The sequence below is a fragment of the Diadema antillarum genome, unplaced genomic scaffold (assembly GCF_040938485.1).
Source record: "Diadema antillarum isolate AM-2024a unplaced genomic scaffold, OU_Dant_1.0 seq00000512_RagTag, whole genome shotgun sequence".
Classification (NCBI taxonomy): Eukaryota; Metazoa; Echinodermata; class Echinoidea; order Diadematoida; family Diadematidae; genus Diadema; species Diadema antillarum.
In genome coordinates this window covers 1,595,238-1,620,315 of record NW_027271466.1, presented here as the reverse complement: position 1 = coordinate 1,620,315, position 25,078 = coordinate 1,595,238, and the positions used below count along the sequence as shown (strand labels likewise).

Sequence of the window (25,078 nt, the reverse complement as noted above, 5' to 3'; positions counted from 1 at the left end):
TACTGGACTGAACAAGATGTGCAAGTGAAAGATGATAATAAAGAAATTTCATATGCCGGGTGAAAAGCTTACTACACCCATGTGGTGGCTGTGCCAGAGCGCAGAATTAATCCAATTTCTGTTTTGAGTATGTTAGTCATCGTGCGAGATTATTATTGTCACACGTTTTAACACTCTGCAGTTGGACTTGATTCACTGAGATTCATAACCATCATTCTACTTAGTGATCAGTCAGTGTCAGGAAGAAGAATAAAACATGTTTACTAATGTGAATAACAGAATGATATACTACAAGTAGCGAAGAAAAGAGATTCTAATCAGAACCCTTCAATCAGTGGTAAACGGAACAATAATTAGGAGTGATAACCAAATGTAATGTTTGCTTCTCAGAAAATCCCAAAAGGAGGATAAGATTAGCACTAGTGCACGAATTTTCTATATAAATGTCAGTTTTAACCTCTACGGCCGTTTTAATATGATTTCATATTAATGTACCATATTAAATCGTGTTACCATTTCGATAACGATAGGCAAACTGGAAGAGGGAATGTGATTTTGCACTCATGACCCCACATAAGGTTGAGTCAGAAAAGTAGCACTTCCATCCTTGTGCATTATTACCTATCTATTACGTCTCACTCGCTGTCGCTGGGAAGCCCCGTAAGTGATTATATTCCTGTTTATTTATTTCTTCGTAAAGAGTTATTATCGTTTGGATGTCGAATTTTCGAACAAGACTGAATTTTGAATAATATCGTTAGTATACGGTTCTGATTCATCAACACATTAAAGGTATTTTTGCCTCATAGACACCGTCAATAACCATGATAACGCGAGCTCTGCTCTGTTGTCTGTTGCATTCAGAACACATGCAATAGATGCTGTAGGTACATTGTAGGCCTACTGCGCTGCGGTTATCGCGTTGACGATACTGTATGTGTAGTGTATTATACTACAATGCCTTTCCAAAAAGCCAAATGCAAGTCTACCTGCCCTGAGCTGAGTGCATCATGTACGGAGACCTAACGTTAAACCTCTAACTAACTATTCAGCCATAATCATCACATCATTAAATCACTGAACCCTTGAGTACCAGGTAATAGCAGCACGTGTTTAGGTATAATTTGTAGTGATCTTTTTATGTGCACTTTTCATCTGTGCACTTGACAAGGACAAGTAAGGTAATGTGCCAATGGCAGTCTGTACAATTGTACTTGAATAGCTGGAAGACAAAGAAGTCAGAAGAACCAACTTGCCAACTTGCCCTGGCCTGGTAGCCTTGGCAATTATGTAAGCCTCACTCTCACCAGAGAAAAATACATGTAACAATAAGTGGCTACTCGCTTGTTCAAGCGTACACTTGTGTATGTATGGGGACCTTGACAGAATGCCTATTTTCTATACCACTTTTCTTTTCTAGTTGTTGTAATGTCCTGATAAAGTTAAAGATAAGATTGAAGCAATCCAATGACCTGTGATCTGGTGATAGCCCACCTTGCTTCCTGTACATGTACATGTACATCTACATACAAGCTACAAGCACTGAGCTGAGTATGTTCTAGACAACTGTAAAATTTTTATCATTGTGTGAATGTGCCTCAGCTGGCTCGATAATGCACCAGTACCGTTTGGTTCAAACTAAAAAGAACTCTGAATCTCAGAAAGTCATTTATTCATGAGAAGTGCAGTCATCTACAATATTATGTTGTCAGATACAATTTGTATGACACATACTCTACATATTGACTCAAATGTACATTAAAATGTACAATCTGTAGAAGTTGAAGTAAATAGTACACTGATCTAACATACTATATCACAGATTATTTCAGAACAAGTTTGTACATGTACTATACATGTACATGTAGATCATATGTAGATGACTGGAGACCCGTACTACATGTAGTAGGGTCTACAAACAGTGTCCAGAAAAGTGTGTCTTGTACGATAAGTTGAAGAAATCACCTTGGGAATAATGTACGTGTACATTGTAAGTTTAACCAGGGGCGGATCCAGGAATTCCATAAAGGGAAGGCGCCTTCGCAAAAGTAAAGGAGGTGGGGGGGGGGGGGGGGGGGGGGGGGTGCACGCACCCCCCTCTCCCCCGATATTTTTCTTTTTATTTCTTTTGTTTAGACCAAAAGTAAAGAGGGGGCGCGTGCCTGGTGCACCCCCCTCTTGATCGGGCACTGTTAACATACAACTGTATACGTGCGGTGTACATGTACTGTTAAAGAAAATGAAAACTTTTATTTTCATATGGCCAATGATTTGATTGCTTCACCAGTGATAGGAATGTGCATTATACATGTACATGTACATGTGTACATGTAGTGGAAGGTAGCCTGCATGGTTGTTACTACAGAGAAGTTACAATGTACATTGTATGCACTGGTTTACAGTGTACAGTAAGTGCCATTGTATGCATAATTTTTAACTCTGTGGACAAACTTGGATTTAGAGAGTGAAATGAAATGGTATTGATAGGAACTTGTATGTTCTGTACAGTCAGAAAATGCTGATATTTGACAAGTACTCATGAAGGAAGAGAGAGTGCAAGTACATCGTAACTTGCAAGGAATCAGCCCAACTGAGGAATATGCAGTATTATAACAAGCAATTTCATTCATGTTTGACTTTTCATTTTAGCTTCAGTATTTATTATCGTCATTCCTTTTTTTCAAACCCCTCTGCTGATCTGTAGGATAACTCTCAGTAGCGTGGTGTTAATGTTTTGAGATCACTTGTATGCATTGCAGGAAACTTTCAAACCATTTACTTTGTATCAGTGTCCACATATTCTGCTATCTAATTGTGTTGCTCTCCGTCCCTCTGCAGCTCTTTTCGTCCTTGACCCAAGAATAGTGCCAACCTAGAAGATGTCAGATTTCTTTGAGGAAGAGGCGGAGGTATCGGAGGAGGAAGATGTCCAGCAGAGCAGTGATGATGAGGAGGAGGAGGAGGAAGAAGGTTAATATTGACCCCTTATGTTGCTTCCATGGGTCCTGTAATACATTGTAATGTTTGCCTGCTTAACCCATCCAATACCTTTCATTGTGTTGATGCTGTATCTTTTATTATAGATCGTGTCATTCATTGCTATTAAGTACTTTTATACTTCATATAGGAGAGAATAAAAGCTTCCCTTTCATTTTAGTTGTACTTTCATCATTGTTTATGTCAATTGCAGCATTATCAAAAGTATTTTTAATCACTAAATTCATGACTAATCTGTAAATTGACAACAGTTTTCTTCGAGATGAAAATGAAGATGTCTGTCTCAGGTGATTTTTGTGCAAACTTGATGAATTTACATGTACAGTTGAACCTCTCGTATCCGGACAAGTCGGGACCGGGGCTCATCCGGATAAGGGATTTGGCCGGATACGGGAGACTCAATGCTTTATACATATATACATACACATGTACTGATGTAGCCCATTGTAGTACCACATGTAGTAATGTGTATACTGCAACCTTTTCATCGTTACATTTGGGGATGTTTGGGGATGTTAAAATGACTGAAGGTAAGCAATTTGGAAGGAAATTTGATGTAATGTATGTTAATCATGTTGGAAGTAATATGTACTGTAATTCATGTGTGTTTGTGTAGGAGTTCTCAAGGAGTTGGGAATCTCCCTTTCCTCCTGTAATTATTTAAAAAAAAAAAAAAAAATCACGGCGAGATTGCGTCCGTATAATAGAGAGATCCAGATAAAGGGAGGCCGGATAAGAGAGGTTCAACTGTATTTAGTTCAATCTACATGTAATCTCTCCTGAAGAAGAAGCAGGAAAAAAAAAGTTTCTTATCCTCGCAAGTACTGGTATACAATTGACATGTGTCTGAAAGTCAAGAATTCATTGATAAAAAGGAAAAGAAGATGAAGATTCAGAGCTACATTCATGCTGTTTGCACAAATGTGACATCATTCTTTCTTGACCAATGTATCCTTGTTTTGCAGATGAGGAGGAGAATGTACCGGACCTAATAAACGATGACGTTGAAGATGAGGAGCAGGAGAACTCTGACTCAGATGAGGGAGAAATAGGCCGTAAGAAAAAGAGAAAACACAGAGGTTAGTGCGTAGCCCTTCTTCTCTGTACTTTGCACTGAATTAGCTGACATTTAGGTTTGATTTTGTCAACATTCTGTATCATAGTTGTATACCAGTGGACAAGTAGTTGTGTTGTACAGTGCTTGTCATGTGTGATGCGTATGAGATGTGTGGACTGCCCATCCACGTACATTTATGGATGGGACTATTTCCTGCGCACCCTATACAAATTGTAGGCAAATGCACTTTATAGAAGTAGTAGGCAAACAAACCTGTTACCCACTGTATTTCCTTTTTAATATCAATTACAATCACACCCTTGACGAAAGCAGTATACCGTAGTTGTGATAGTCCGTCCTATGTGTATACAGCGCACATAAAGAGGATGTAATATTTGTCACTTTACTTGTAGAATAGCAGAGATGTCAGCGTGAATTTGTACTTTTCTTATCTTTGTGCCATTCAATTCCATTAATGACATGTGGAAATTTGGCACTGTCAGCCTATTTAAATATGAACAAGTTTCTTTCAATTCTGATTTTTGACATTATACCAAATCTGTAATGTGGCTTTATGCTAGCAGCTTTTTTTTTTCTCTCTCTCTCTCTCTCTGAAGCATTGTGGGTATTCCTGTAGAGAAATGCAATTCAAGGTGCTTGAAAAGATGGTTATGGTGAACTTAACACCATCTTCAGATATTGGACAATTTCCATGTCTCATTTGTAAGGACTTTGGGAGTTTTTATTTCAAATTAACACATGATTTCATGCCACAAGACTTGACATCTAGAATGAAGGAAAATAAGATCTCTCTTTGAAAATATATACCTTGATAGACAAAAAAAAAAAAATGTCCATCTGTGTGCATGTTTGTTATAGTACTACTTCAAGGTACATTGTAAATTGCTAGATTGAAGAATTTTTATTTCAAATTCTTACACATGATTTCATGTCACCAAAAGAAAAAAAAATAGACCTGCTCTCTGTGAAAGATATCACACTTTGATATGTAAACTTCTCCGAATATGTGCAAGTTTGCACATAGTACATACAATATCAATGTACAAATATGAGTCTGTCTGTATGATTTTGATTGGCATACTGGATAACTACAGTAAAACTTTAAGGTTATCAGATTTATGACAGAATTGACTTCTTGAGCTGTATTTCAAATCATAAACTTACTTTGTTTGACATGTTGTGTATTGCTGCAAATTCCTCAAAGAAGCAATATTTAAAGTGTTTAATAGTATTTCAAAGGGCAAAGACAAAAAGAAAAAGGAGAAAAAGATATGAAACTGGAAGGTTTTTTTGAGCTCTTTGTATACTATTTTCTACGTCACCTTGCAGAAGAGTATGATGAAAGGCTGACAGAAGAAGATTACGACCTCATTGAAGAGAACCTTGGGGTCAAAGTTGAGAGGGTAAGTGCAAAACGTCTTGTAAAAAGTATAGAAGAATGCAAAGAAATGATATTTGCAAATATTTATGTATCTTGTGCGGTTTGTGATTTGTTGATTCTCTTGGGATAATTGGTTGTTCGTCTGTTTTGAGGTCGGTATTTGTTTGTTTTTGTTTTTGTTGCTGTTTTGTTTTGTTTTTTACTCTGAGAGATCTTCAATGTACATTCCATGGTGGTAGGAGTTACAGTTTACTTAAAGAGCCCCTAGATTTTTTACCACACATTTTGAAACAGTCAGTGGTCAAATGCTGTGTACACCTTGTAGTGGTGAAATTGGTACATTTTGAGTGTAGCAGTATGTTTGCACAAAAAAAGAAAAAGAAATTAGCTGGAGAGTGATCCATGTTTTTTAGGAAGCCAAATATTCCAGTTTGAGTCATTGATTGAAGCTCAGGTGTATATAGCCTGTACCATGGCTGAGATATATTGTTTGAAATCTATTGAAATGAACGCATTCATGAGGTATTGCCACTGTGAGACCTGTAAAACCTCCTGTGAGTACACATGACACTTACCAATAACAGAAATGGCCATTCTGGTCATAAATGATGTAAGTTGTATGCACCATTTATTTATTGAGTTTAATTTTTCACAAATCGGGACTTCATGACATTTTGCGGGGGGTTTGATTTGCAATTGTGGAGTACAGTAATATCGCGTACCTTGTTCAAGTACTGTGTACTGCATACCAATACATGTATGCATGTGCGTCGAGTTCATGTCGGGAGCAGAGTTAGTAATTTTGTGAGTTCTTGAATTCGCGAAAAGCACCAGACTCATGAAATTCGAAAAAAATATATATCAAAATATATGGTGTATACAATAGTATGCCGAAGTAAGACCGTTCATCAAATGGCAAACTCTTTCATCCATTTTGAATTTGCAGAAGAAATTCCGGCGTGTGCGTCAGATATCTGATGAGGAGGACAGTGGTAGCGAGGATGGTGGGGCAGGCCCGATGCGGGAACTGGACGAGAGAGATGCGATCGCCAAGGAGATTTTTGCAGGCGAGGGAGAGGAAGGAGAGCTGAGTCCCACTTCCGCTGTGAGTCCTTACATTCTCTCTTTGTCTCTCAGTCATAAAGGGTGACGTTCACCCAGTGAGAATGTCATCTTTCTCAAACTTATCTTATTTTTAGCTCCTTTATCTAGCCTCCTCTCCTTTGACCATTCCACTCTGGACAACAGAGTAAAAGATAATGACTAAAATGAAGCTTTTAAATTCATATCAAGCAAACTTATTGTAATGTTTGGTACTGCTCCTTAGGTGTCCCTGCAGTTGCTTGTCTGTAAGGTCAACCAAGAACATGCTCTTTATGTGCATATCACTGTAGGGAGGCTCAAAGAAAACTTTGTTAGTTCACCATCAGGGAATGAAACTCCCTCGATTGGTGATTCACTCTCAAAATATGTTCTGAACAGGATTGTAACATTTTCACAATGTCATTACCTGGCAGACAGAAAATGAGCAAGTGTACAAAAGTTTATGTTTCTTCTCTTTGTGCATTTTTTTTTCGATTGTGCTAGGAGATGCAAGAAGAGTTGCTTGAGACAGTGGAAGTTGACCAGTATGCGGACCTTCAGGACTCAGAGGAGGAATCAGGTACGTGGAGCAGAAGGACAGTTGAATATTCAAGTGTTTGCATCCGTCCTTGGCTGGTACAACTCTCTACCTGTTCCCCGAGTCTGAACTAACTGAAAGGAATATTGATTTGAAATTAATATGAATTTGCAATGGTCGTTCACAAGTCTTGGTATGTTTAGAAAGATGGTGCATTTTGCTGCAACTTATTAACCCATTGAGGATGAGTCCCGAGTATACTCGGGCAGGTGTCTATGGGAAATGCGTGTTGTAGCAAAATCAATCCGTCCTCAATGGGTTAATGTGATATCATCTGTGATGTTAAACACTTAAATTCTGAAAAGTGGAAGTATATCTATCTATCTTTGCTTCGTTTATAGTTTTAGCCTCAAGCTATTTGTAATTGTCTCCAGTCTGCTCTGGGCTATTCCCTGCTAGCTGTTCAAAAGTTGGATGAATATGTTTTTACATTAGTGGGAGTCTCACCTGTCATACTCTTACATTAGTCATTTTATTTTATTTGTTTAATTTGTTTATTTGTCTGTATGTACTTTTGGGGGAGGGGGGGGGAGGGGGAAGGGGAGAAGATGGGTATTAAGGTTGGATACCTGGTAAAAACAGTAATCAGCCTTTAAACTCAGGACAAGCCGTACTGACCCACGCGTGGAAATTCCACCATATCAAAAATGATCTTTCTTTGCCTGCTGTTAGGATCGTATGCCATACCTTTTTGTGCTCTTTCACAGATCCCGATGACTTCATCGTCGACGACGCAGGCCAGCCAATCACAAAGAAGAAGAAGAAGGGGCACCGCCCACGATATACCGACTCGTGAGTGTGTTTTCATTTTCATGAATGCATTGCATTTTGATAACATTTGTGACAGGTGTGATGCCCATTGCATTTTGATGAGGTTGATATTGTCTATGACCTGGATGCCTACTAATTGAATGTCAGAACCATAATTTTCCAGAGGGTCTGAAGTGACATCACAAACTATTACATCATGTCTCTCAATCTCAAGTAATGTGTGTATCACCTGCCATTGGAGAGTGAACAAAACAGGAATCTTATGACTCTCTCAAAGAGATGTTCCATACATGTTCCATAGGAACTTAATTCTTGTCAGAGTTGCCATTCCAGTTTTTCACAAAGTTTATCTTACTGTGACTAGATATTATGTAACATTACATAATAATGATAATAATAGTAGTAATGATAATAGCAATAATAATAATAATAATAATAAGAAGAAGAATGATAATAATAATAATAATAACAACAGCAATAATAACAGCAACAACAACTACAGTATGATAATTGCATTTATATGGCGCTTTATACAGGTGATTCTAAGCGCACTGATGCTATTATACATGAAAACTAGAAAACACAATAACATAAAGAAAATGCCAAACCAAAATAACAGTAACGAAAAGAAGAAGAAAAAAATACATGTGATACAGTAATACAATGATGATAACTGACTGTGTGGGTCGTATGTTTGTCATATATTGGTCATATGTGATCTTCCTCACAATATTTGCGTTTGTTACCCCTAAACAGTGCCCTCCAAGAAGCTCAGGACATCTTTGGCATAGACTTTGACTTTGAAGAGTTTGATGAGTATGGGGATGACTACGAAGAGGCTGAGGAAGAAGAATATTCTGAGGTGATTGTCGATATTGATTTGATTTAAAATGATTTAACTTGATTTCTAGGAATCTAAATCATCCACATTTTGTATAAGGAAGTGTGCAATAGTAGATTTCGAATTATACATCAAATCACAAGGCTGAAATGCCAGACACAGAAGTATTAAAGCAGTGAAGTGAATATGATCAGGTACAAGCTAAAAATGCGAACAGCATCATGTTATGAGGTTAGCCTACTGATATGTGCATAACAGCAGGCATATGTTGCCTCTTTGTTGTGAATACAGCAAGGTTTGCACTGCCAACATAGGATATTAAGCTTTTAGTATTCTTTTGTTGGACATTGAAAAGTGTTTTAATTGCACAGTAGACTTGTCGTGAATTTTTTATGCTTATGATTTACATAATTCAGTTAACATTCTACATAGTTATAACGTTGCATATAAATCAGAGTGGTTGACAGTGTATTCCAAAATTTGTGCAGAGCAAAGAAGTAATTGAAGAAGAAAATGAACAAAATTAATAAAGCAAGCTTTTTGAACACTCATGCATCTTGTAAAAATTGATTCCACCTACAGTACGAGGAAGAGGATGATGATCTTGAGGAAGAGGGAGAGCCACGGAGGAGAGCCAAGCGCCCTGGCAAGAAGAGACAACCAAAGAAAAGCATCTATGAGGTCAGTGTGGGGACAGTCTTTGTGATTGATTGATTGATTGGTTGATTGATTGATTGATTGATTGAGTGAGTGAGTGAGTGAGTGATTCAGTGATTGATTGATTGATTGATTGACAGATATTGATTGATTGATTGATTGATTGATTGATTGATTGACAGATTTGGATTGATTGATTGATTGATTGATTGACAGATTTGGATTGATTGATTGATTGATTGGATGGTTGGTTGGTTGATTCATTCATTGGTTGGTTGGTTGGTTGAGTGAGTGAGTGAGTGAGTGAGTGATTCAGTGATTGATTGATTGATTGATTGATTGATTGATTGATTGATTGATTGATTGATTGACAGATATTGATTGAGTGAGTGATTGATTGATTGATTGATTGACAGATTTGGATTGATTGATTGATTGATTGATTGATTGATTGATTGACAGATTAAAATGTGACCATCCACAATTGTGTTGGTGTCTTTTGTAGAGCTGTTAACTGATATCTTTCTTTGATGTCAAGTTTGCTTTCTTATTCATCATCAAAAATAAAAAGATGTTTTTTAAATAAAAGGTGTGTGTATTTCTGACTAAGTATGCATTGTATGTGTAGTTTTACCATCCCAACCCAATGTGTGATGTTTGCCTTCAAACTATATTGCACAAGCCTCTTTTTGTTTAGACCCCATGGGACTCAGCTATTGCGGGAGATTTCATCTTGCTTGCTCTCTATCGGTAGCAGGGGCGGATCTAGCTTTTTATAAAGGGGGGGGGGTTGGGGCGGTATGCGAGGGAGCGTAGCGACCAAGCCCGAGCGAGCGGAGCGAGCGAGGGGGGGAGAGTGTGGGAGGGGGGTGTCCCCCCTCCCAGAGTAGGGAGAATTTTTGAAAATCTGTGTGTGAAAATGGCGTTTTCTTGCATCTAAAACACCACTATTTTTGGTATAGAGGTCATTGCCAAATTAAAAATTACAAGTTAAAAAAAAAAGATAAGATAAAAAAAAAAAATGGTCCCCGGATTTTTTTTTTTTTTTTTTTTTTTTTTGGGGGGGGGGGGGGGAGGTTGCAACCCCCCCCCCCCCCCCCCCAAACCCCCCCTCTAGTTCCGCTTCTGGGTAGTGATCAAGAATCCACCGGGTTACCTTGTTTCAAGTCTGCCTTTCTCTATTTGTGTCCAGGTGTTTGAGCCAAGTGAGCTGGAGAGGGGTCACTTCACGGATCTAGACTCGGAGATCAAGACGGCAGACCTTCCAGAGAGATTTATGGTGAGACTTGGTGCCAATTTTAGCAATGTACTGTAAAGGCCTGACACTAATTACGTGTAACAACTACGATCAATTATGATACTAGCAACAAGAACTGCCTTTTTGTCATCTGAAAATGGTATCAGCAACTGCCTGTGAGGCTTTGAATTCCACAAATATGAACAACTGCCTTTGATTAGAGCTTGATATCAATATTTGTAACTGCTTTTATACTAGTACTATCAATTACCAGTAAGGCTCGGTATACGGGTTGGCACCTGTAAAAGGCAAACCTTCTTAGCCATGTTTTCTTGCCCTTGCTCAATATTATGCATAATACCAAAGACATCGTGGAGCACTTTGACGAGTAAATTTTGACTGGAATATTAATTAGATATGTTGCAAATGTTGTATTCACAGCTAGTTAGGCAGTAGGGATCAATGGGAGAAGAGACTCTGAGCTGGGACAAACTTTAACAACAGTAGTATTGTTTGTGCTTGATTCATGTGTCAGATCCTGTGTCAGGTCCACTTTTGAGTACCCTGTGCAGGCTAATAGGATGTAAATGATTATTTGACCAATGTCTTCACTGTGATGCAGGTTAATAAAAAATGTGCCTTTCCCTGTAAGTAGCATGTTGACTTTGCAGATTGAAAAAAACTTGATGCTCAATGCATCGAAAGAGTTGAAAATGGAAATACCTAACTGTATTGTCATCTATCTCACTTCCTTTGGGGTCCCATGTTCTCTCTGTAGTTGAGGGTTGTGCCGATGACGGAGGCGGATGACAAGGAGCTGGAGGAGGAGGCTGAGTGGATCTACAAACAAGCTTTCCTCACCCCAGCTGTCTCAAATCAGGTATTATCAACCCCATAATCTTTGACTGATGCTTTTCTTTTGCCATGTGTTATTCATATTGTAGTACTTGTGTACTTCTGCAAAAGAGAATGATTTCATTCTTGAAAAAAAAGGAAGATTGTACTTATTTTGTGTGGAATGTGTACAAAGCTGAAAAAAGGATGAATATTCTGCTCTCTCTCTCTCTCTCAAAAAAAAATATGACTTTCTGATTTTCTATTCTTGTTAGGTATTTAAATGTATTGTTATTAGAGGTGGGCTATAGAGGGTCAATTTTAGGTCACATTTTCAGAACGTGCTCATCACACCTTAGTTTGATGACTTTGTGCCTACTGACACCATTTTTGAAAAAAAGAACGAAAAAAATGCGAAATCCAGGGTGCCCTGGCCGAAATCGTTAAAAATCCAAGATGGCCGCCGTTTCGCCTTAAAAAAGACATTTTTGGCTATAACTCGGCTATTTTTTGTTCTATTGTGATGGTTTTGATGTCTAACCCCATGTTTTATGGGTCAAGGAAATGGATTATAATGTTAATTTTAGTGTAAAACCTCATCTTCCACATCATACTGACCTGTGTCCCATATTTATGGTTAAATTTTCCTTGTCCTTTACCCCTACCCCAACCGCCATTTTTTTCACTTTTTTTCTGTATTTTTTCAAGTCATGTTGACTACCATACTCTTAATAACAAGTTCTAGCTATCAATCTGGTGTTTTCTACCAACAATAGTACAGCAATATACAAATAACTTACGTTATACGTGTGTCATGCAGATACCGGTATGTGGCTGGTGCATTCAGGATGCATGGTAACTGTGCAACCAGTGCTAATACTGTTTCTGCATTATAGTGCCCATTGACATTTGGTCATTAGACCTTTAACAATAGTCAAAGTGTACAATTCTACTGTAGGTGTACAATTTTGTAAAATGACTTGAATAAGCCTTCTATGATATACCAATATTGTCCAGCACAAAGGTAATGTTTCGGCTGGATGATGCATCCCATGAGCCTATATATTGTACATTATGGAAGAATCTGCATCAGCAGTACTGTCTGTATATCAGCTTGCTTTGGGCATCACTAGTGCTGATGCTGATCTGTCCCTTTCATTCTTTCCATGTGCTCGATTCCATGCCTCATGTTCTTGGTCTCAACACATACCAAGGTGCCAGTTTCATGCACCTTTGTATGTAATCCAATATCGCAATGCAGAATCATTGATGCCCAGTTAACTATCAACAGTTTCTTCAAGGTTGGAATGGGTTGTTGGTTGTATGATGCCATTGGTTGACTTTAGATTGAATGCATTCACCATGTCATCTTCAGTGGGCAGACCAGGGGCAGGGAGATTATCAGACTCTCCTCCAGTCACTAGAAGAGTCAAGTTCATCTTTACTTCCATCTCAGAGATTTGGTATCAAGACCTTATACACATGTGGGTGCACAATAATCTCGATGGGATATGAGTCTGCGGTATGACAGCTCTCCATGTAAAATAGCTTTGAGTTTGGTGAGATCTCGGGTATCTAAGCATTCCTTGAGTTCGTCAACTTTGTTAATTAATGGGCCTCCCCATGTTTTGCGTTTCTGTAACAGACAGCCTATGCACATACCAGTAATCTAACTGCTTGTTGTGCTTGGGTCACATTTTGGAAATGGAAAAGAGAACCTAGGGACTGGAAATGACAGATAAAGTCAACAGATATTAATTACCTCAGCTTTAGGCACTTTCAGTCACAGAGAGTGAGATGATGACTTTACCATTATGATGCTATGTGAGGAACATACATTGTACAAAACATTTGCTTGTCATAGAACTGGTTGGATAATCACCCAAATGGTATCAAATTTCCCATCAAACATGAGGACTCTTGCTTTATAAAAGAACAGAAATATACCATACATGGTAGGGAAAAGCAGGCATGAGAAATGAGGGACCAGGTGGTGATGGTGAAACACCAAAACTAGGCTGAAAGATGAAAAAATGAATGAGTTATGGTAAAAATGTGTTTTCTAGGCAAGACGCCAGATACAATGTACATCATCCAGTCAAGTATGGTGCTGGCTGGACAATTGACATATATAGAAGGCTTATTCAAGTCATTTTACAAAATTGTACACCTACAGTAGAATTGTACACTTTGACTATTGTTAAAGGTCTAATGACCAAATGTCAATGGGCACTATAAAGCAGAAACAGTATTAGCACTGGTTGCACAGTTAGCATGCATCCTGAATGCACCAGCCACATACCGGTATCTGCATGACACATACATGTATATCGAAAGTTATTTGTATATTTCTTGTTGTATCGTTGGTAGAAAAACCAGATTGATAGCTATAACTTGTTATTAAGAGTATGGTAGATAACATGACTTGAAAAAATACAGAAAAAAAGTGAAAAAATGGTGGGTGGGGTAGGGGTAAAGGACAAGGAAAATTTAACCCTAAATATGGGAAAAAGTAAGTATGATGTGGAAGATGAGGTTTTACACTAAAATGAACACTATAATCCATTTCCTTGACCCCTAAAACATGGGGTTAGACACCAAAACCATCACAATTGACCAAAATATAGCCGAGTTATAGCCAAAAATGTCTTTTTTAAGCCGAAACGGCGGCCATCTTGGATTTTTAACGATTTCGGCTGGGGCACCCTGGATTTCGCATTTTTTTCGTTCTTTTTTTCGAAAATGGTGTCAGTAGGCACAAAGTCATCAAACTCAGGTGTGATGAGCATGTTCTGAAAATGTCACCCTCTATAGCCCACCTCTATTGTTATGTGCAAAATACATGCTTGAACTATTCTTACACCTCTGATTACTTTGGTAGCTGTAGTCGACTTGATACTTAATCCTTTATGTGCTCATGCACTTAAATAGTAGTTACTTACTGAGTGTGATTTCATTAGCCTTTGGTTAACCCCTTACCCCTACTACCCCCTCCCCCAGTATACCAATGCAAGAATCCATATGGTAGGCCACATGTGTACCATGGTGAGAAGGATTGATTAATGTTTATTCAATGAGACAGTCTTTGTGCAGAGCATCTCTCAAAGCAAGCCAGTAGATGTGCCAAGCTACTCCTGAAGTACAGTGAGGATTGGCAATGCAAAAAAAAGAAAAGAAAAAAAAAAGACCGGTATTATAATATTGGCAAGAGAAGGGAGTGTAATTACTTTGAGAGCTGTTCCTGTCTGATAATTACACTGCCTTGTGTGTCTGAACAGGACTTTGGCGATCAGGGTGACGGTGCTTACGGCTCCAGTGGCTATGAGAGAAAACCGCCAAAGACCAAGAAAAAGATCAGGGAGGCGCTCCACTTCATGAGAAATCAGCATTTTGAGGTGAGGAACTGTCCACATGACGTGCCAAGAAGTATTTTCTTTCCTCAAAAAGGGGAAATAACTGATGGTGCTAATAATGATATATGATGATATTGATGAGGATGATGATAATAATAGAAATAATCCTAGAATTACGATAATAAGAAAACAGATGATGGAGGAAGAGGAAAGGAGAAGAAGATGGAGGATGAAGAGAAGAAGAAGAATTTTGGAATACTGCACTTCAGATTACCAGTCTAAGGTTGTAGTGCTGTCATGCTGTTCATAAATTCATGCTAATTTAAAATCCTCCCTTCCATGCTTCCTATTCTCATCAGTCATGGTAAGACTTCCGAGATTGAATAGTGAAAAAAAAAATGTATTGATTTGTTCAGATGCCAATATTATCACCAAAGCAAGCAGTGGGTACAGTGAATGAATCGAGATACTGTGCAAATTATACATACAAATGAGTGGTACATTAAATGCTTGCGGAGCTAGAGCGTATATCTTGCCATGGTTATGTGAAAAGAAAAGACACAAATGTGCTATTTCTGGATGTGTGTGGCACATCTCAGATCATCTTTATGCATTTTTTTTTTGTTGTCCCATTCTGTCCTTGTTTCAAAAATATGTTTCTCTACAGGTGCCTTTTATTGCCTTCTACCGCAAAGAGTACGTTGAACCTGAGCTGAACTTCAATGACCTGTATAAGGTTTATCACTGGGATGAGAAGGTGAGGTGCTGACTTTCCATTGTGGGTGCCAGAGAAAAAGCCATGTCAGAATTGGCACCATAATTATATACGGGGAGTTAAGCGTGATGATGATTATTAACACTATTTTCTGACCACAATTAGTGCTCATTCATTTGAAGAGAGGTAAATCTAGGAGGTAGGACGAGCGGCAAGCTGCATTCACACAATATTATTAATGGGCTAAAAAGCTTCCTAAACCCTGCCACACTTGCAATCTATCTACGTGAAGATGGAGGTGTGGCACTTCAAGGTAAATTCAAGGTAAATTCAATATAAGTAAAGATCAATGTGGGATGTCATTACCTGGTATAATCCACCACACTTTACCAATGAGTAATCTTCCAGTTTGGCAAACCACTATCAGGGTCAGGATGTGACGAGATACGGACAACTTACTGGACAGGTGTCTACTTCTTACCACTGCGTGACTGGAAATTCAGTCTAACTTCTGTTTTCATTATGGGCATTTGGATAATCATAAATTGAATTGTTGTTGTAATTCATAATTATATTGATAATGGAAGGCATGTTTGTTTGTATACTGAATTGCACACTTCAGTATCTGTTCAATCTTGTTTGTACTGTAATCTAAGCTTGCTTGTCAGATTATACTAATGAGCATATCTACCAATCACCCACCTCACTGATTACCAGAAAAGAAAAGAAAAGAAGAGAGACAGCTAACATTGAAATGTATCTGTCATTCTTCTTTGACTGCTTTATAAGATGTACGTGTGGATCAGTAGTACCGCTGTATGTTGTTTTTTTTGTACATGAATGACAAGGCATTTTGTATACAATATCGATGTAGTTTGGTGGGTTGTCAAGTTGTTAAACTGTTTGTAAATTCAGAAGTGGTTTTAAGCCTCTATGTGCTTTGATAGCCTATTTGCGCAGTAAACCACATAGCATTCAACGCACTGTCCAAAGTCCCTGGCACAGAAAGGGGCAAAGCCTTCTGCTCCTGCCACCGATGACATCATCCTTCCCGTTCTCTTCCTCTCTGTTTGACCCTCCTCTCCCCACCAGTGGTGCCAGCTGAAAACCCGCAAGGAGAATCTACGTAAGCTGTTTGAGAAGATGCAGACATACCAGTTTGACACCGTGATGAAGGATCAGGAGTTCGACGCCGAGCTGCCGGAGGACTTCCGGGCCCTTTCCAATCAGGACATCGAAAGGTGTTTTTGAAAGGACAATTCATGTCTTAAAAAGAAAAAGATTATGAAAAGGATGAAAAGAAAAAAGATAGTAAGATTCTTTCACATAGACCTACGTTGTGGACTGAAGATGTGTGGGCATACAAAAGATTGGAATTTTTCATGCCTTATACCATTGCAATAACACAAAATCCTGAATGCAAAAGTTACTGGTGCTCTGGTATATTGAATTAGCAATTATTTGGGGGGTGGAAGCTGAAATTTTAGTGACAAGTCATGCTTTCGCAGGCATTTTTCATAATTTGCAAACATCTACTCAAATAGCGAAATATTTAGGTTTAGATGTGCTTTCCAATATGCCAAACCTTGAATGGTTCCTATCTCCTCACAAATCACTCATTCTGTTGTCATATTTACTTATTTGCTCGTCAGAGGTCATAGTATTGTGTCAAAAGTGATGTTTGAGCAGAATTTTGCTATTATTTTTTTGTGGCATTGATTATGCAGCATAAGTTGGGTGAGGTTCTTTTCCATCAGATATTGGTGTTTTTTCCTTCCATTTTCGGTAGCATTTACAGTGTATGGTATATGTTATACACCGTAATGACATACATGTATCACATCGACATTATCTTTTCATGTGACTCTGTGTGGATGTTGAATCAATAGTATCTCATTGAAGAAGTAAGCATTAATTGCAGCCTCTTGCAGGAAACTGATTCTTCAGATATTTGCTGTTAGTTGCTTTTCGGTTGATTGATCTGTATCGATTCACCTCTTTCCCTGTATGCAGAATAGGTTCTGTGTGCTTCCTCAATCGACATAATTTGTATTTGAATAGTGCTAGATATAAACTCCAGCTTTAAACTCCAGCTTGAAGAGGGAGTGAAGGGGAATCATGCAAACGATGTCTCAAGTTTTACTTTCTTTTGATTTCTTGTTATGTAACGTTCTTGTTTTTGTTTCTTTAAATGATAGATTAAATGCAGTAGACTCGACAGAGAGCTTGAAGGATGTGTACATGCACTTCTTGCTGTACTACGGCCGAGAGGTGCCCAAGATGCATAACAGCCTCCGGGCCAAGCCCAAGGAGAAGAAATTCAAAGTCGTCACCATCAAGCGCAAGGTGATGGTCAGAAGGTGGAGGAAGAAGAAGAAGGAGAAGTCGCCGCGGAAGGAACGGCGGATAGAAGACGATGACGACGACGAGGATGAGGACATGGACAGCAACAAGAAGCAGGCGGAGGAGGAGGATGCGAAGAAGCAGGACGCCGCGGCGACGGGAGAGGAGGCAACGGAAACGGAGGAGAAGATGGATACAGAGGAGATGGAGAAGAAGCGGGATGAGGAGGATGATGGCTTTGAGGAAGGCGAGACCAAGGACAAGGAGGAGGAGGAAGGAGATGGGGAAGGGAAGGAGGAGGAGGAGCAGGAGAAGGAGAAGTCTGACAAGAACAAAGAGGACGGGGAGGTGGCAGAGGAGGATGAGATGGAGGAGGTGGAGGTGGAGACGGAGGTTGAGGAGGAGCAAGAGGTGGAGGTCTCTGACGATGATTATGATGAGGAGGCAGGTGTGAAGAGTCATGAGATCAAGCAGGCTAGCAGGAAGTCTATGTATGCACTCTGCCAGGATGCCAAGCTGAGTAAGTCTGAGCTCTGTCTTCATTCTTCCCACTTCCCTGCTCCCAGATATTAACCCTTTGGGTCCTTGGGTAGATTTGTTGGCGCAATAATCATTTTGTCCTCTTTAAATTCATCGGCTTAGAATGAGAAAGGTGTTAAAGTTGCTTCGAACACTATTGATGTAGTGGCAACTTAACGCCCTTATCATTCTAATGCGACGAATTGGCAACTCTGAATTTCACTGCCTATACTAGATTGGAAAGGGAATAACGAGGATTAGTGGAGTCCATTAGAACGGCTCAAAATCAGAGAGAAAAAAAATGCAGATCACAACAGAAACATCTATATCATTTTTTTTCTGACATTCCTGGCAGCGGAAAGCATTTAGGAGTGTTTGTGTTGACAGATTTTCCTGGAAAGAGTGATGTATCTTTTGCGTCCATGATTCCACCTAGACCTTCCCACTGTAGAACAGAGGATGATGCCAGTAATGATCAGTGTGCCAGATGTGCCTACCAAGCTACATTGTTCTTAACATTACATTTAGTATACCTGGTACTCAAAATCATTAGTGATTGGCAGAGGGAAGGTTTGATGATCCTTACAGAGACTTCTAGATCCTTACAGAGACTTCTAGAAAGTCTGCCCCACAGGGCAGATTGGTACGAAAAGCTTAGATTCTTAGCTCATAATTGGGGGCTGTGTTGGTTCCTCATAGAGCGTGGGGAGTGGATGCTTTATAAATGCTTTTCTTTTGTTTGCTTAGGAAAACCAGTATACATTGCAATGTTTTTGTTTTTGCAAATTTTGCGAGTGGACCTATGTTCCTGAAATAGCCGACTTTCGAAAATATTTTCTATTATATGACAGATGCACCATCTTTTGTCTCTGAAAGGGATATTCAGTAATTGTTCTCTCAAGAAGTGGTCATACCTCTTCTCATTCCGTCATTGTTCTCTATGGCGAATTTAACCACTCTGGAAGCAGTCTCGCAAGTCACAATTCACAAAATACCATCCTGCAAAATATGTGGCATGTACAGTTATTAAGTAGAGGGAATTGCATGAGATGAGATGCTGCGAGAAAGGATGGATAAATGGTAAAACTTTGATATGTGATGTCTTGCTCTACAGCTGGTCTGGCTGCCAAATATGGCCTCACTCCGGAGCAGTTTGGGGAGAACTTGAGGGACAACTACCAGCGCCACGATCCCGATCAGCATCCAGTGAGCACCAAGGAGGCGGCTTCCGAATTCGTCAGCAAGTAAGCTGTGACTTTTTACTCAGTTTTTCTCAAGATATTCTTGCGTCTGTCTCTTTTTTCACTGAAATCATCATGATTTTGCAGTGTGTTCATGAAATTTGTGCAGAAAATCTCATGCTGAATGAAAACTTCCAATTGTGCTGAATGTATTTACTTTATCATGAAAATGGTTTACACTTTGCCGTGCACCAGTTTACACAATCAACCCTCAATATGCATTTGTTGTGCATATAATCTAGTATCAAAATATCATTTGAGATCACTTGCCACTTAATTGATGATCAATCGTCATTTTCTTTGGAATTTTCCACAGCAAATTTCAGTCAGAGGATGCAGTACTGAAAGCGGCCAACTACATGGTGGCGCTGCAGATTGCACACGACCCACTGGTGAGGCAGTGTGTACGACAGACGTACTACGAGAGGGCCAAGATATCCATCAAACCCACCAAGAAAGGAATCAAGGTGACTTACAGTGAGATGTATGCTGTCCTCCCCATATCTTTGTTTCATACTGGTATTATTCACACAAACTCACAAATGGTACATTGTGGATGTCTGTGTGTTGTGTGTGTTGGTGTGTGTGTGTGTATTTGTCATCGTGCAATTTTTGTAATCTGTAAGCATTTGTCTGGCTGATCACACAAAAAGGAAAATGTAAAAGGATAAGAAGGCTTTATAGATTGTTGTGCTGTAGAATTATTCTACCCATAATTTTTTGATTTAATCTCTCATGAGCAGTTGGAAAATTGATATTCTGTTCTTTCTGTTTTGCTTTGGTAACCTTTGAAAAAAAGGAATTGAGTGAGTTAATACGAAACCTACATGCTGTCAAATTTAAGGTTTTCTTCATTTCTCAAAACTTTTAAATGCATTGTTATCTTTTACTCATTTCTCTTGGGCAATCGTAGGAAATCGATGAGAGCCACCCCATCTTTGGAAGCAAGTACCTGAAGAACAAGCAGGTCAAGGACCTCCTCGGGGACCAGTTCATGAAGCTGGTCCAGGCAGAGAAGGATAAACTCATCGAGATGACCATGGGCATTGACATGGCACAGGGTGGAAGGTCAGTTAGTGCTTGCCCCTCCCCCTTTTTTTGAATGACAGTCACTCTTGGTAGTCATAATCCGTAGAAGTTTCGTGGTAAAATTATATGGGAGTGTAAACCCCCCCCCCCCTTTTGAAGGACAACAATGAGGTAGAAAAAAAAGAGTCCATTCAAAGAGAATCAGTTTGGGTAACAATGAAGAGAGACGGTGGTATCTCTAACTTGTTCAAATCCATTCTTTGTAAGTTGTTGCACTTTCCAGCTGTGTAAGCCTCAGCCAGATTCAGAATGTTGTAGAAAGCACTCAGTAGGGGTAGGAAAATGTTAATTAAGTAAAACAAACAAGTTTTTAGCCCACTGCATTCTTTTTTCCATGATTCCCTGCTCATGCTTGTCCCAGACCCACTCTTCCCACTATGACACCAAATCAAAAGTTCTGGTTCATCACAAAAACAGTGGACCATCTCGGGTTGATTATTATTACACTTTCCATTATTGTCACCCTTCCCATCTGCACAGTACTGAGTAGTAGAGAGTTGATTCATAGTTGTCACTCTTGCCATCTAAAAAATACAGAGTATTTGACATGATTCAACGTAAGACCTTTCCCGCCGCTTCTCTCCACAGTTCCTACCAGTCCCAGACTTACTATGACGAGATCAAGCAACTCTACTATGTGGACGGCTTCAGCACCGTGGTGCAGGACTGGAACAGGGGGAGGAGTGAGGCGATCAAGATGGCTCTCAACAACATCCTTTACCCTCAGCTGGCCAAGGAGTTGAGGGCTAAGCTCATTGTGGAGGCCAAGGAAGGCATTATTAAGGTAAGCCAATAGGAGCCACACAGTTTCCTATGAATGGGACTGAGAGGCTGTGTTGAATTTTTGCCATGAGTGAAGAAAAAGTAAAACAATATTTACAGGCACATTAATGAGGATTGTGGTTGCTGAGCTATGTGCACAGTGCACCCACACTAGAATCTATGGGTGACTTCTTTTCCAGAATCTTCTCTTACTTTTCTGCAAAGTATGTCTGAGAGTGGCATAGTGTATTACACTGGTATTCTTAGAAGTCAACTGGAAATATCTCGACAGTTAGTTATTGTGAGTGAAAAACAGAAACGAGATCCATGAAAATCCATTTGCATTCTTTAAATGTGTTAAGCATCTTTTAGTCAGGAATGTTTGTGGATTAGGGAGATGCATTTGTTTACCATAATGATTTATCCAATCTAACCTTGTGAAGTTTGTTTTGCTTTTCCTTTCTTTTTGTGAGGGACCCTATAGCAGTTTCTTTATTCAGAGGAATGGGATTAGCCACAACTTTCATACAGACTAAGAGTGAAATTTGTTTATTTTGCATGTTATCTTTTCAGCAGTTGGGTTGGAATTGTTTTATGCTCTGTTGTGCTTAAATGTCACCTGTAGTAACAAAAACTGGTCAATATTGAATGGGATTGCATATTGTTACAACTGCATCCCTAAAGTGCCCTGTGTGATTGTGTTATTGTGATTATGATTATGATTGTGTGTGATGAACCCCTGTGGACTTGACTGATGTACTTCCCTTTCTACTTTTGACCCCCGACCCCCGACCTCCGACCCCTGACAGCAATGCTGCGCCAAGATGTTCAACTGGCTGAAGGTGATGCCCTTCCAGGTGGACCAGCCCATGGAGGAGGATGATGAGGAGTATCTGGAGGGCCAGGGACGGATGGGGCTGAGGGTCATGGGCATGGCATTCACCAGCGAGAGGTGAGTCTCATGGGTACCATGCTCACCTTAACCCGTTGAGGACGATTTGATTTTGCTACAACATGCATTTCCTATAGACACCTGCCCGGGTATACTCGGGACTCGTCCTCAACGAGTTAAGGATGTTATAGTATTGGTTGACGTGAGAATTCAGCTTTTAACTTTTTGTGAGATACTTAGAAATCACTGTATGAAATGTTACAAAGTATACAATTTATATAGGAATTCAGAGTTAATTTGATGAAAATTGGTTTCAAAATGGCTGAAATATCCAAAACCAACGTAGAACAAAGGAATCCTAATAAAAGGTGGGTCCCACCTTCTATTAGGATTACTCTGTTTTGGAGATATCAGCCATTTCAAAACCAATTTTCATCAAAAAAAACTTTGAATTCCTCCTAGAATTATATGTTCTTTCATATTCTATAAGTGGTTTCTCATTATGTCAACAAATTATCATGAAAATAAGTTGGAAACCTGAAGCCCCACCTCAACCGAAACTACCATCCCTTAAATGATCAAATATTTGTCCTTGGGTTTAAGAAAGAATAGTAATGCATTTGTGCATTCAGTTTACCATCTTGATGTCATTTGCATGGCGTTCACAAGCGAGAGGTGAGACTCTGGAAGCCGTGCTTGCCTCAAAGATCGAATATCTGTTCTGGAATATATAAAAGATCAGTAGCAACTTGTACATTCTTGTAATATCTTGAGAAAGATTTGTGAAGTTATGGGATTTGCATTCATGTACAAGAGGTGAGATGTGACAGAAAGTCCTAATAACCATTCCCCAGTGATGTTAACGAAATATGGGAATGTACCCAATCATACTATTTTGGTAGTCATGTACGAAGCCACCAGTGGCCCTAAGAAATGAGATATAAGACTTGATGTGCCAGTTTAATGTCTGGTTTCCGCAGTGACATAGATAAGATGACAAGAACATATTATGAACATACTAATTTGACAAAGATAGCCACCATGGACCTGGTGTTCACATATGAGAAGCACATCTTACTTCCAAGGTTGGATTTCCAAGTTCCCTCTCCATGCCATAAAGCTGTAAATGTTTTTAATATACCTGTGAGTATCTCCAGCATCTTTGCTGCATATGATGTCAGTGGTATTTAAATGCTGTAGTCATGTAAGGGTTAAATAAAGGCATCACCTGTTGTCTCCTATCTGCAGATTTCAGGCAGGTGCAGAGTTTGTGAAAATGTTGCCAGATGGTAGGTCTGTTATGATTGGTCCCCAGTAAGTTGGAATAAACATTTCGGGCTGTAGCCAGAGATTATCGGCGAATCAAGAATATATCCTTAAAAATCGGCCTTCCACTCTTTTCACTCTAAACCAGTAATGACGTTAAAATCTTCTACCCTATCCCTACCCCTCCCCTCTCAAAGGGACAACGCTGCATTCTGCTGCATGATTGATGGTGAGGGGGAGGTGACAGATTTCCTGCGACTGCCCCACTTCCTGAGGCGGCGGACGGCCTTCTACCAGCGGGACCGGGACCTGAAGGAGGCTGACCTGGAGTCCCTCAAGAACTTCATCGCACAACAGAAGCCGCACGTGGTTGCCGTGGCGTCGGAGGGAAGGTGGGTGCAGGCCTTTTCATGTGTGGTGGTGGCATGTGATTTCCAGAGCTGGTTTAAGAGTTAATGTTTAGCATATTAAAGCTAGGCCCTGTGTGAAAGAATATTTTCAAATCAATGGACAGCATACAGTGATCAAAGTTTCCTATGTGTTGCTAACATTATTTGGTATTGTTTTCTTACATAGAAATAAGATTATTTGTTTTTGAGATGAGAAGTACGTTTGTTTTGTTTTTGTGTGTTTTTTTTAAAGAATTTGATTCAGCATGCTCAATACACGTATGTGCAGTTTCCCCATATTCTATCAGATATATTATTTTTGCCCTCAGATTGTGTCTTGTATTATGTCTTGGCATGTTTTTTTAATCTTCAAAGATTCATGGTGCAGAGAGTGGGAATATTTCTTGTTGAAATTGTCGGCCATTTAGCATCTTCTATATATCTGTGCATTGTGTTCTCGGTTTAATGTGGCTCTTGGAGGTTTCTCTACATAGCAGACTAAAGAGTGAATGCAATACCAAGAAGAGAGTGCTAGCAATCAGTATTATCAATTTCAGCAGATGCAGCAGCTCCTGTGACTCACAGAAGTGAAAATTCTTTTCTCAACATTCTCTCCCCACCCCCACCCCCACCCCACTTGTCCCCACTTTCTCTTCTCTCAATGCGTCCTCATCTAACAGAGCTACAACTTCGGTCATACAAGACATCCGAGGCTGCATCAAGGATCTGGAATCAGAGCAGCAGATGGCGCCGATCGAAGTACAGATGCTCGACAGCAACGTGTCCGTCACTTTCCAAGCCACAAAGATTGCCGAGGTTAGTACACAGGATGTCTCACTTTACTGAAATTCTGGACAATTTCTGTTAGTGTAGTGCATCCATTACAAAAGAATTGTGTGTGTTCCCTGAGGAACCTGCAAAACTTGAATATTTGTAAATATGGAATATTTTGAAGTTTGAAAATACTGGAGAAGTTTACGCTCGATCAATCTATCATAGCCAATGGACTCTATTGAAACTACAGTCCAACCT

General features: G+C 39.5%; 1 protein-coding gene across 1 annotated transcript in view; it reads left to right on the top strand.

Annotated features, from left to right (window-relative positions):
* Window positions 1-631: 631 nt before the first annotated feature.
* The window catches only part of LOC139734164 (transcription elongation factor SPT6-like), a 45,020-nt gene continuing 20,573 nt past the window's right edge, over window positions 632-25,078 (top strand). The window contains exons 1-22 of the mRNA XM_071644969.1: window positions 632-660; window positions 2,839-2,970; window positions 3,963-4,076; window positions 5,405-5,478; window positions 6,403-6,561; window positions 7,044-7,119; window positions 7,845-7,929; window positions 8,665-8,770; window positions 9,332-9,430; window positions 10,599-10,685; window positions 11,422-11,523; window positions 14,756-14,872; window positions 15,498-15,587; window positions 16,638-16,786; window positions 17,744-18,408; window positions 19,522-19,651; window positions 19,965-20,115; window positions 20,562-20,716; window positions 21,326-21,521; window positions 22,309-22,451; window positions 23,855-24,049; window positions 24,727-24,862. Of these exons, the coding sequence (XP_071501070.1) occupies window positions 2,880-2,970; window positions 3,963-4,076; window positions 5,405-5,478; window positions 6,403-6,561; window positions 7,044-7,119; window positions 7,845-7,929; window positions 8,665-8,770; window positions 9,332-9,430; window positions 10,599-10,685; window positions 11,422-11,523; window positions 14,756-14,872; window positions 15,498-15,587; window positions 16,638-16,786; window positions 17,744-18,408; window positions 19,522-19,651; window positions 19,965-20,115; window positions 20,562-20,716; window positions 21,326-21,521; window positions 22,309-22,451; window positions 23,855-24,049; window positions 24,727-24,862 (3,120 nt within the window). The 5' untranslated portion in view covers window positions 632-660; window positions 2,839-2,879. The remainder of the gene's footprint in view (window positions 661-2,838; window positions 2,971-3,962; window positions 4,077-5,404; window positions 5,479-6,402; window positions 6,562-7,043; window positions 7,120-7,844; window positions 7,930-8,664; window positions 8,771-9,331; window positions 9,431-10,598; window positions 10,686-11,421; window positions 11,524-14,755; window positions 14,873-15,497; window positions 15,588-16,637; window positions 16,787-17,743; window positions 18,409-19,521; window positions 19,652-19,964; window positions 20,116-20,561; window positions 20,717-21,325; window positions 21,522-22,308; window positions 22,452-23,854; window positions 24,050-24,726; window positions 24,863-25,078) is intronic.